A 13,041-nucleotide genomic window follows, 5' to 3' on the forward strand; every position below is an offset into this window, starting at 1 on the left:
ATAGGTATCCTGTGACTTCTTGAGAAATACTTCTGTTTGATGTGTTTTCCCTCAAACCAGCTTTAATCTGATTAGAAAACAGAAGCCACAGTTAAGCTGAGGTGTGTACATTTTGGGCAGCATTGTGCACTCATGGGTGACAGCACTTGCACAGAGGGCGGCTTCAGTGAACTGGATTAGGCAATGAACATCATATGAAGACCTCCCTGCCCCGTCTCTGGTGGGAACAGCAACTTGAAATATGGGGGGTAGGAGGGAGACTACCTCGCCACATTTGAAATCACTGACGTGTACATAGCCTCACTCTCACAGAGCCCAGGGGTGCTTACTGCCTGTAAAGCAGGCATGGCCAAAGTTGGCCCTCCAGATATTTTGGAACTACAATTCCCATCATCCGTAACCACTGGTCCTGTTAGCTACAGATGATGGGAGTTGTAGTCCCAAAACATCTGGAGGGCCAACTTTGGCCATGCCTGCAAAGAATCTGCATCACGTTGCATGAGTTTCTTGGGCCCAGCAGCATTTTAACCATGCTGCTGTTGCACATGTACAGTTGATTTTGGCTATACTCCTCCTCAAAGCTTTGATGGGAACAGCCTCAAATAGCTGCATAGAATAGTTAAATCCTTTTGGAAAGGATGAAACCACCTGTAGAAGAAGCATGAAACTGAATGATACGGAAACAGTAACAAACAGGGAAGGACAGGGGAGATCTCCACTGAGGCCAGGGCTGGATTTAGGTTTGATGAGGCCCTAAGCTACTGAAGGTAATGGGGCCCTTTATATGTCCAGCTGTCCTTTGTCAACAACAAATTGTTGCTGGTTTTTGTGTTGAATATATGCTATGTGGTCATTTATGGACCTAATAGGTATCTAAAGCAATTTGCCACTGTTGCTGTATGTAGGTTTCATTTTATTTGTTTTTAACTTATATTTTGGGAATGTACATCCAGTTTTTCCCCTTTAATTTTTTTGGGGCCCCCCAAGAGAGTGGAGCCCTGAGCTATAGCTTGTTTAGCTTATACATACATCCAGCACTGACTGAGGTAGAACTGACTGCAGCCTGTAGAAATCAACTGAGAAATTCAAGATTTTAATGTTGCTCACAGTGAATGAACAGGCAGGTAGCAATAAAGAACAAGCTTGTCAACATTTGAAGCCATGCAAGTCCTGGAAGGGCAAGGCTTCTGCACACAACTGACACCTGGATATGGGTTTGGAGGGGCCCTGAGGGGGCAATATAGGGTGATTGGTCTCTCCTTGTATATATGAACAGTATCTTAGGAGGAGTGGAGTGGTGGTGGATGGAAAATATTGTGAGCCATTCTCTCAGCACCATTGCTTCCCTTTGCAATAAGCGGCTATATATATTTGGCATACGGATTCACATGCAATGGCATTAAAACACACGAAATAAGCCGTGATCCTGGAAAAGCACAGTCTCCCGTCCCTCCTGCCGCTTCCTTTCGTTTTGGTTGGACAACCCGCTGTAGCAGCTCAGTCCCCAATACGCCGGCGAAGACACCTGATATTCTCCACTACGCCCTAGGACACATGTAAAACAGCTGCCGATGAAAATGAGAAAATACTGGTACGTATTCTGAGATGTGTCTCTCTTTTATTTTATCTGTCGGCCAAAACGGATGCTCTTCGTTGCTGTTTTTTACTCCCGGAAGTTCAAGAAGCGGGTCGCTCTTGACTTTTTTCTAGTTCTATCTAATCGCGCGCGTCAGTCGCAGAGCGACGGCGTGTCGGGTTTCGCCCGCTGGGCGGTATTGTGACGTGGCAGAAGGCGGAAGCGATGTTGCGGCAGGTGGGGATGTGGGGGACAGCGGGTGGGCGACACGGTTTCCTTGCGAGCGGGGCGGGTCAGAGGGAGCCCTTGAGGGGGCGCGAATTGGGGGAGGGTCCGGGGGAGGGGCTAGATGGCTGGGGGCCCGCGGGGGAAAGTGGGTCGCAGGTGGGGTCGCTGTCTGGGGCTGCTCGACTTGGGGGGCTGCTTTGCTTGCAGAGGAGGAAGGGGCGGGATGAGCCTCCCCACCGACCTCCTTTCCTCTATGCACAAAGCTAAGGGCTTGTTTATTGGGGGGGGGGGGGGATGTTGCTTTCTTCGCACTTGGTTTTCTTTTCTCCCTCTTCGTTTCTTTTGCATTTGCTTTATACGCATCACATTTCTTTAGGATTTCCCAAACCGTAGAAGTTAGGCATCATTAGAAGGAAACACTCTGTGTCAAAATGAAGAGTAGCGGTGGCTGTGAAGTTTTTCCGGCCGCAGTAAACTAACATGATTCCAAGTTATGGAGGGGGGAGTGTTGGGTTGTTGCTTTTATTTTGGTTATGTATTCTGTGGTTGTATATTCTAATTCTGTTCTGTGAACTGCCCAGAGACCTTCGAGTTTAGGGCAGTATATCAATTCAATCAACAAACAAACAAACAAACAAACAAACAAGTTGCCACCACAACACACTTTAACTGCTGTATTCCTTGTGCACACATAGGAGTCAGTTTCATTTACCTTTGTGCTACTTATTTCTGAGTAAGCATATTTTTATTTGTATATTTTTATTATTTATTTATTCATACCCCACCTTTTTCCCTGACAGAGACTCGAAGGCAGCAAACATATTAAGTGGCAAATTTTCTTTCCAATTAATTGTCTTGGCGTTCTCCCAAATTATTGGGTTCTTGCTGTGCAAAGTGCCTTTTCATAATAATTAATACCCCTGAAAATGAAACTATATGAAATACCACTTTGAATGGTCCTTTAAGATGAGAAAATATTAAAATATTTGACTTTTTCAGGCATTTGCAGAAATTTACAAAATGCTGAAGGTTTTAAAAATGCATTTTTAAAAACCACATACAGTATTTTGGATCTGGAACAAGTGGCCAGAAAAAAATAGATAACTGACAACTACATTATCTAAGGAAAAGGATGTTTATGCAGTTGAAGTCATTACTGTTCTCTGAAATAATTTGTTATTCTCTATAATGTCTCAAGAAAACAGAGATCAGATAAAGTGTTCAGAATGTATTGTCTGACTGTATAAGCTGCCCTCCTGTGGTCAGTGCGTCTGACTGTTAGCCAGAAGGTTGGGGGTTCAAGCCTACCAATGGATGGCTGTGGCAGGATTCCTGCATTGCAGGGGGTTAAACTAGATGACCCTTCCAATTCTACAATTCTATGATTTTATGTAATCTCACCACTGATGCTGTCTTTTTTAACCCTTGCCCATGTGCTTGTCCAGGACAGTAGTGATGACACAGAAGATGTGTCACTCTTTGATGCTGATGATGAAACCTCCAGGAGGCCGAAGAAATCAAAGATAAAGTAAGTAATTGACAGAATTGTCTTGGGCTGCCGTCTCCTTGGTACAAGACCTGCCATTTCTTGTGTCTGTCTGTTGGAGTGAGCTTGGGGAAAATAAAAGCTCTGGCACTGGCTTTCTTATATGCTTTATTGAAGAGCTTTCTTGTAGGATTTCTGTCTTGAATATCATATGATACATATATTTAAACTTTACCTGCTTTATATTCTAGTTCTGTATGGGTCAAGTCACATCAGATATATATAGTGAGTCTGTATCTAGTAAGAAGTATTTTTGATATATTTTGGTAAGGAATCAACCATAGAGAAATCCAGTCATGCTGGGCAAGGGCTTCCATTCTAATGGCTCTGGAAAACCTTCCCATATACCTTGAGGAAATGGCACTGTGGTGCTAGTCTGGAAATAGACCAGGATTATATGAAATGGAGGAGATCTTGTGACCCAACCCCATGCCCTATGTTTGTGCTGGGGACCATGTAAATTGGATCACAGCAGGAGTTTGATTGCCTTAACTGCCATGAAGGTACTAAGGCCTGTGGATGCATATGGAATCACAATTGGGGGTCTCTTGCCACCCGTAGGGAATTGTGGCTGCAGCACTGGATAGGAAGCTCTCTTGTAGTAAGTCAGACCAGTGGTCCATTCAGCTCACTATTGTCTACACTGGCTCTGTGGGATTTCAGACAGGTAAAACCTTAACGACCAAAGACTTTTGGAGGCTAAAAATAAAATGCAAAATGCTACGGTGGGTAGCTTTCCAGACAACTCAGCATTTGCTTGTCAATGCATTGTTGCCACTATGGTTTATTTATACTATCTGACACAAAGGGTGTGTTTATGTTCTTATCCAGGTGCAAGAAACCTGGTTTGGAGCATTTACAGATGCTGGCATGCTAAGGTGGCTTTGAAATTCCCTGGTTCAGAGCGAGCAAAGAAAAATTGATCCAGAGTTAATGGATTTGACATATGCATAGCATTGAATGCGCACTATATCATTAAGCACAGAACTGCTCCAGGCCAGTCTTCTGGTGTCTGAAAGTGTTTGACAAAGCTCTGGATAGGTTCCATCCAAATGATTCACCTGTGCATGCAAATTATTATTTTAGAAGGAAATAGATGTATGCTTCTGAACTGCAATGTTTACCTGCCCCTGTATTCTTAGCAAACTTTGCAAGGAAGTGCTGTTAGAGAGTTCTGTCTCACAAGCTAAAGATTGACGCTTTCTGTCTGCCCACACTGATTATGCTATGGTAATTAATTAGTTGGTTTTTATAATTACTTCTGTCTTTATGAAGTGCCATAACATGGAATTATGATTGAAACTGTAACCCTTGCTAGGCCTTTTGATTTGGATAGAGTGAACATATAAATGAATTACTAAATTGTTGTCTACATGTGCCTTTTACAGACATCCGATAGCCTCCTTCTTTCACTTGTTTTTCCGGGTCAGTGCAATAATCGTCTACTTACTCTGTGAATTGTTAAGCAGCAGCTATATTGCCTGTATGGTGACGATCATCCTACTTCTGTCATGTGACTTTTGGGCAGTGAAGGTAAATACTGTTGAGAGTTTGTCGGTGCTATAAGATGGCTGTTCTCAAAGGAGAGTGGGCAGATTGGCCAAGTTTTTAGATTTTGAGTTAGAATTCTCTCTTCTAAATCCCTTAACTTCAGTAGTAAAAGTAAGCAAGTGTTTTTGCATGTACTCTCATACCTCTAGGTATGTGCAGAGTACATTTAATGTCTGAACAAGCTTCCTTTTGAAAGTGTGTGTGGGGGGTAGGGTATTGATTAAACCCAGGGTATCCCTAGTCCTAGTGTGACACACTAACGACTACACCACACTGGCTGCCAACATGAATTGAGATCCAGCCATTTCTAGGGATGATTGTAACTGGCTGGTCTCATGCAGAGAGGCATCTAGACCCCTCTTGAGGAGAACTCAGCATCTGTGATGGAGTTGCACCCTACATACCACCCATGTAAAGCCATTTGGTGGGAAGGAATACAAAAAAAAAAACAAAAAACAAATAGACCCCCTTTTTCAGACTGCAGTCCCCTCTAGGGCATGAGATGTCTCTGGTTTCCCACGGTTCTGCAAAGCCCAGGCACATTCAGAAGCATCCAAGGCCACCAGGCAGGCTGCTATGTAATGGGAGGAATCAATTCATTCCTGCCTTCACTTATCCCATGGAGTAATCTCGTATTTCTCTCTCTAGAATGTCACAGGGAGGTTGATGGTCGGCCTCCGCTGGTGGAACCAAGTTGATGATGACGGCAAAAGCCACTGGGTGTTTGAAGCCAGGAAGGTAAAGTTCTCCCAGTCCTTGAGGGAAGTCTGCAGTTGGTGGTATATGGTGTTGTTTTCCAGGGCTGTAGACATCTTTCATTCAATATGCCATTTGGGGGGCATAAGACAGATTGAACTGGAGCAACAGTTAGTGTGGGTGTGAAATCTGGCTTTCCCTATCCTCTGCTTTAGAGACAATGCTGCAAAGACATGTCATTAATTTCACAGCGAAAGAACACAGATTATATTACTGAACTTGGAATAGAGTATTTACAGTTAGGCATATAAAGACCAAACTATATTTATACAAGCTATATGAACAGTGATGTTAACTGTTTTGTACTAACCAGATTTCATTAAGTGGTTTCAGAGCCTGGGTAGCAGAATACCCTGGTTACTATTAAAACGTTGACATGTAACTTTTAATTATTGAAATGTAACTTTTAATTATTGTGAAGTCTTACAATGGAAATCCATATGGAAAAGGAGAAGCCTTGTGGCAGGAGGCAAACATCCTAGAGCTTGGTCTTGATCCAGTAATCATATGTGGGATTCAAGCCCTGTTACATCTGTATAGGCCTTTAAAATGATAGGAATAATGAGCATTCCGAGGATAAAATAACCTTCACCTCCACTATGGCTACTCTGAGATACTATTTGCAGTTGTGGCATGCTTTCCTTCCCCGTTATTTATAGAAGAATTCATTGATTTTAGTTGGCTAGTAGTGGAACACCTCTCATCATTATTCGACTAACACTCATTTTCAGGATATGCAGCACTGCTCAAAAACTACTTTGGTTTGATCCTTTATGTTGCTGTATGCAATTAAAATATCACATTCTGTTACATAAAAAATACCTCAGCTGCTTTTCATTGGGATGTTTTAGTTCAGTTTGCTGAATGATCTTTTTTTCAGGCTATTGTATGTCCAAGGTCAGTGCTCCCAATTTTTAGAAGCTTTATAAAGAGGCTATTGTGTCATGGCATTGTGCCATGCCTGGAAATGTTGGGGTGATGGTTTGTGGCTTAAGGTGGTGGAAATCCTTGGTATTCTGATTAGGTGGCTCTTTTTTCCCCCCTTCTAAAATAACAGGCTGAAATATATTTTTCTCAGTAGGAAACATGGTTGTAAAAATGCAGTTAAGTGTTCTTACTGTATGACTTGCCAGTGCAATTTTTAGATCCTGCTGGTTCAGAGCATTACATTTGGTAAGCCACGTTAAAAAAGAAAACTTTTGTATTCCTCTCCAAATTATTAGGCATCTGCTCAGACGAAGAAAACAACATCAGAAGCAGAGTCCAGAATCTTCTGGCTAGGGCTTATCAGCTGCCCTTTGCTCTGGGTGATTTTTGCATTCAGCGCCCTGTTTTCTTTCAAAGTTAAGTGGCTGGTGAGTGGCCTGCTTGGCAAATATCTGACTGAACTTGTTCCTTTGAGTGTAATGAGACCTAAATTCCATTACAAGTCTTTGTCATCTCTCTCCACAGGCGATAGTGATAATGGGTGTGACATTGCAAGGGGCCAATCTGTATGGCTATATCCGGTGCAAAGTAGGCAGCAGGAAGAACCTGACCAGTGTGGCGACCTCTTACCTAGGCAGGCAGCTCCTGCGTCAGGTACTTGAGATTTTGTTTGCATGGCCATTTTTCCTGCTTCACAGAGTGTATTTTGGTGCTTATCAATTGATTTTGCATTCCTTGAATTCATTGTGGCCCAGATATTGGCAGGCTTTTTGAATTCAGTCTAAATCACAGTATGATCTGGCTCTTCCATTACTGGAAAGAGAGTTTGTTCTGAGCTTCAAAGGTACATTACTTCACAATTTTTCCTCTGCCTTATCCTTCTGAGAAAGTAAAGTACAGGATCTTTAATGTGCCCTGTTCTGTAGTTTGCCAGGCACCTGGAACCATGTGGAGAAAGGAGAATTGTTTCCTCAAGGCCTGTGGCTTAATGACCACCTTGAGAAAGACAACAAGTCTTTCTGTACGTCTCCCGGTACTTGTCCTTGACTTTTCCCACACCTCCTTTCCTATTCAGTGAGGCAGGAGGGCACATCCTTTTGGGGTCCTAGGACCTTGTGAGTTTGTGGCCACACTGCCTTCTCCACACTCATTCACCCTCTCTTAGCATGTACGGATGAGTAGTTTTAAACCCCTCCTGGCAGCATGTCAACATCCCATTGAGCCACGCAACTGATTGGCTCTGGGAGGAGTATGCTCATCAGATCGATGCAAGGTGCAGACCACAGTAACAGTAAGTCCCATGTAGTTCCTTGGAGCCCCTGAATTCCTTAGAGGAAAAGTCCAAATATTGACAAAAGCAATCCAGCCATCTGTAATTTGGGTCATTCCCTTCTGTTTCTTCCTTCTCATTCCTGATGTTGCCTTGCCTGTTGATAAATGCTAATACAGCATTGTTTTCTCTGAAAAGATGTGTGGCTTCCATCTTTCTATAGGGCATTATTTCTAAAAGCCTTGACCATGCAAAGTTTGTAACAGTTTTTAATTGGTCCAGAAAATAATAGGAGGCTGCTTCAGGGTTTTCAACATAAGACCCGTACATTACTGTGCACACTTATATCATTTTAAAAATAGGTTTCCAGGATTCGTGGAGTGAAAATGATGCACAGCTAATTATCCATAAGTGAGGTTCAGAATCCTGAGATCCAGGGTTTCTCAGTGAGAAGTTACACATTAAGCAATACTAGATGATTAACAATTAGTTCAGCATGTCTGCTGGTAACAGGGTCTGAGCAGGATACCTTCCTCCCGTATCCGCACTTAATCATTTAATTCTTGTTTTGGAAATCTATCCTGGTCAGTGGCCCTCTGCTGCTCTTTAGCCTTCTCCCCCACTGCTATTTAAAAAGATATTAAAGGGAATACTTTTTCAAAGTTGGGAACAGTTCAGCTTCTTGGTGATCTTTCTCCCCCAGGCAATTCCCTGTCTTTTAAAGTCCTGATCTAATGCTGCTTTCTTTCCTTTTATAGACTGTGCCCAAAGAGGAGCAAGCAGTATCTTGAAGATCAGGAAGAGTCCCGTTTTGTTTTCAATTCCTCCTGGAGAATGAGAAATATTTCCTTGACGCCCTGTACAGAAGATTTATAATCTGTGTGTGGATTTTTCGTAATTAAATGCATCTTCTAGAAATGTAGGTTACCTCTCATATTCCTTACAGCTTATATTTTGCAGAGTCCTTCTTGACACTTGATTATGGGCTCTCTAGGTGCAATAGCTCCACTTATACATAAGTAAAATATATTGATGGCAGTGAGTTCATGATAAGTACCATAGTTTATTGCCATCAGCATTTTTTGTGAAATTTAGGGCAGTCCCAAAAGCTGAGAAGCCCTTTGAGCAGGGACTTGAGTAATCACTCATCCCCCGGAAACTACAAAATCTGACCTCTAATATGAAATCTGAGATATTATCTACATAATTACAATATTATAGGTTTCTTGTTTTCTTTTAAAATGAGGAAGTATTTTAGCCCATAAATGTGGAGGGGGCAACTTGAAAAACAGGTTGATAAGTTCTGCTACCAGGAATTGGGAGAATTGCAGTAGAGTACCAATTTTGAAAGTTGAACAAAAGCACTTTGATGTCTCAACTTTCAAAACTGATTTCAGCTCAAAGTTTCTCTTTGTGTAGGACCTGAGACTTTTTAGTGTGGATTTCAGAGCACCTGGCTAGTACGGATAGGTCTCTTTCCCCTCCCTCTTCTTTCTAAAACATTTTATTTACTTTCTTGGGAGGACCAAATTCTCATGGTGGAACTATAAAGTAGGCTGCTAGGATTGCATCGGAGCAACCCTTTTTGGTTTTCGGCTTTTTTCCTAAATAGCCAGCAGAGGTAAAAAGAAAGAGGAATGTATTTGCATCCTAATAAAGTTATGTAGAGTTTTTAATGCATCTGGCCATCCTTTCCTTGATAATAAGTTAATATAGGTAAAACATGCTGTAGGTAATCAGTAGAAAGTAGAGAAGATTCATGCTGATGTGATTATGACAGACCTTTGCTATAGAGTTTTATCTCTGTTCTTGTCACAGGAGATAAATAACTAATGTGGTAGTCCATATTTTCGTATAGAATACCTGCAAACCTGACTTCAGAACCCTTCCTCCTTTTACAGATACGTAATAGCTGTGTTCCAGTGTGGTGTCTCAAGCTTGCATGCTTCTCTCCCATCTGTTCCTCTAGCGCACCCATAGGGCGATCAGAAGCTTTTGTTTCTGTTTTCACCAACCCCAGTTCAGTGTTATGCCTGAACCTTGACAAGAGTGTGGTTTGTATTAACTATGGTTTACAGAAACATGTCAATTTCAAACTGTGTGTTAAGAAATTGGCTTGTTTCAATAAACAAACCATGGTATGAGCAACCACAGTTTGGATGTGTATACTCTGATTAATTGGAAAGAGAAGCCAAGGCTTCCCATCTCTTCTTCATGGCTGAAGGATGGGTGAGGGCATGAGTCTGAGGCTCATTCACCTAATGCTTATACCATAGTTTAGCGCTCTGTTCAAACACAGCCAATGGCAGTTAAAGGTCCAGTGCAGATATTGCCCCAATGTGTCCATGCTACATACATTGTGGGTCAGGAAAGAATCTGGGGCTTGCATGCATGTGTTCACATACACGAACATGTGTTCACATACATGCACACTCCCGTGCACATAAAATGTATTATATGAACTGGAGCTTGTTTTCATGCAGTCATATGTATTCTGCTTCCATGTAATCTTCCCATCTACGTATGGGGTGTTATTGTGTGCATGCACAACATTCTACAGGTATAGAATGCAAGCCTGAGATGACTTCTCCTGCATCACTTGTAGAGCATCTCAATGCAGTATGAGAATGAACCCTAAGATACTGGAACACCAAACCATTACATTTTAAAAAGGGTAATTTAACTGGTGCAATTTGAGAAGGGTGTGTGTGTTAAACTTGGGAGCGTGTTCATACACACAACCTGTGATGGCCAGAGGAATTAGAAAAACTACCTTGAGCCAGTCATCTGCTTGTTAAAGTCACAGCCTCATTCCATCCAGGATTAGGATTGTGGTCCTTTACATCAAACGACCCTCTTTAAAAACTGCATTTCCTCACACTCCCTTTGGAGTCATGTGAACAGGCTCCTGGATTGACCATATTATGTAGCTGGCTGGCTGGGCAACTTTCAGACTCAGTTCTAAATCATACGAGCATTACTAACGCTGGCTGAATGCAGTTTTCTAATCAAAACGCAACACTTTTAATATGACGGATTTGCATAAATCTCAAGGTGTTTAAATGGAAGTTGCAGCTGTATTATTCAATTACTGTTAAGAAATTGTAGTGAGATGACTGGCAAAGAAGCTCTGTTACAAAGAGGAGAATACAATGTTGCCTGATATTGGTTAAAAAGAAGAATCCATTTATCGGGCAACATTATATTCAACGGAGTGCTGAATACTGATAGTTAAATGTTTGTGTTTGGATATCTGGGTAATGTAAAGCTGTGGGTTATTGTTTCTTTGAGGGATACTAAAGCAATGTATTTAAAAATTCTTGTGCACGCTTGTGAAGCCTTTTGAATTAACATGTTTTTCAAAAGAAATATATTTTTTTAAAAGTTCTGTACCTTTCAACTGGTTTGATTAGTGTCCTGGATTTCTTTGCCTGTAGTGATGTGTTAATCTGTCTGGCCGATTAACAAGTTTACATTTTTAACTTGGCCTTCTAAAGCCCTCTTTTCTTTGTATGTTGTGCTTGGCATTTTCCCCAGACCTGCATTTGATGTCTTATGCAGAGAACGATCACCTTGCTCTGTGGGCCAGTGATGGACATGGCCCTGAGGCAAAAGTGGCCAGAGTAACCAATGAGACTCTTACCTTTGTACGTGCAAAGTGTGAGTGTGCACATACACATATACACATGTATATATATATATACACACACATATATACTTACACATATACAAGTGCATGCAAGAGATATTGGCACAGTTATTGACAATCTCCTTGTTCCAAAGGATCACGTAGTCCTTTTTGTTCATATGAATGCCATTGCTAATTGTTAATCTTGATGACCAATCAGAAAGGGTTCTGTCCTCGTTGGCTGGCCAGTGGAACTCTAGGAGGAGGAACCTGCTAATTGGTTGCTGGAATCCCCAAAGGAAGGTATAAGTGGCCCTAGAAGAGTTAAGCTTGGGACGCTACAGCACTGGTGTGATTTAGTGCTCTGAGCTTGCTATTAATGAGGCCATGGCTGGCTATGGCTAGGTCTGGCTCATTTTATTTATTTGTCAAGCTTCTAGACCACTCTTCATACCACAGAGCTGTTTCCAACACCATTTGAAACAAAGCATTGTGCCATTTAAAACAAATAAAATACTGTTTAAAATTCCAGCAGATTAAAATGATGAAACAGCAGGACAACGCAAAACAATCCTAAGACCCAGAGTTGCTGGCAAAATGGTTGCCACATCAGGTAGTGACTGACAGATGTAGGAATAGCCATTGCAGAGTGCATGCAGCCAATAGATCTTTTATATGATTTCAAATGCAGTTCATATGATCACATACCCTCTAACATTCAGGGGCAAAACTAGGCTTTATTTCATCCGGGTCAAAGACCCAGTTTGGCACACGTACACACATGCATTTGCAGGCACACACAGGCTGGGAGCCTCAATGGCACCCTCTGGAGGCTTCACCCAGGACAAAAAAACCTGGCTAGCACCCCCATAGCTATAGCTCTGCAACCTTCCACATGAAAATAGGGACATTCTATTCACTACATAATGGAGCAAGGGAATTCAACTAAGATCCCTTTGCTGATCTTAACACCTCAGAGGGTCAATAGGAAAGGAGGTGGTCTTTCAGTTGTTTGGGGCCCCCAGTTATTTAGGGCTTTGAACAGCAATATGAGCACCTTGAATTAGACCTGGAAACAAATTGGCAAGCAGTGAAGCTATTTTAAAGGGGGCCATTTTGTAGAATTCCACAAGCTGTGGAAGAGCAACAAATAGCCATGGCGGGTGAGGTGGGTTGGGGCCAGAATGTGTGGTAGTGACCGTGTCAGTTGCACACACAGGAAAGTCGGACTGGAGCAACCCAATTGTGATATGAAGCCCTAATCTTGAAGCACACTTCGTAATATCTTCATGTTATTGTGGAACCTAAAATACTGTACTAGGTAGTCATAAGCAAATACTCTGTGGAAGAGCAGATTAATATATTCATTAGAAACTCTTGGTTTGACTTATTTCTGAGCAGACTGTAAGTAAATATACTCACGCACACCTCTTCCCCAAGTACAGTGGTACCTCGGGTTACATACGCTTCAGGTTACAGACTCCGCTAACCCAGAAATATTACCTCAGGTTAAGAACTTTGCTTCAGGATGAGAACAGAAATCGTGTAACGGCAGAGCA

The 13,041-nt window shown here is 42.0% G+C and overlaps 1 protein-coding gene across 5 annotated transcripts; it reads left to right on the forward strand.

The window, feature by feature from the left end:
- The first annotated feature begins 1,723 nt into the window (after window positions 1-1,723).
- On the forward strand, window positions 1,724-11,242 carry LOC310671980 (Golgi apparatus membrane protein TVP23 homolog B). Of its 5 annotated transcripts, none has more exons than XM_083428438.1 (7): window positions 1,724-1,813; window positions 3,250-3,332; window positions 4,739-4,883; window positions 5,550-5,639; window positions 6,881-7,012; window positions 7,110-7,238; window positions 8,613-11,242. In XM_083428438.1, the coding sequence occupies exons 1-7, from the start codon at window positions 1,802-1,804 to the stop codon at window positions 8,643-8,645; spliced, it is 624 nt and encodes a 207-aa protein (XP_083284564.1). In that variant the 5' UTR covers window positions 1,724-1,801; the 3' UTR covers window positions 8,646-11,242. The 5 variants fall into 5 exon arrangements, with proteins under 5 accessions (XP_083284564.1, XP_083284565.1, XP_083284563.1 ...); XM_083428439.1 differs by having other exon boundaries at window positions 1,765-1,835; XM_083428437.1 differs by lacking the exon at window positions 1,724-1,813 and adding an exon at window positions 1,834-2,119.
- The last annotated feature ends 1,799 nt before the right edge of the window (window positions 11,243-13,041 follow it).

Source organism: Podarcis tiliguerta (assembly GCF_965153285.1).
Source record: "Podarcis tiliguerta genome assembly, chromosome: 2".
NCBI lineage: Eukaryota > Metazoa > Chordata > Lepidosauria > Squamata > Lacertidae > Podarcis > Podarcis tiliguerta.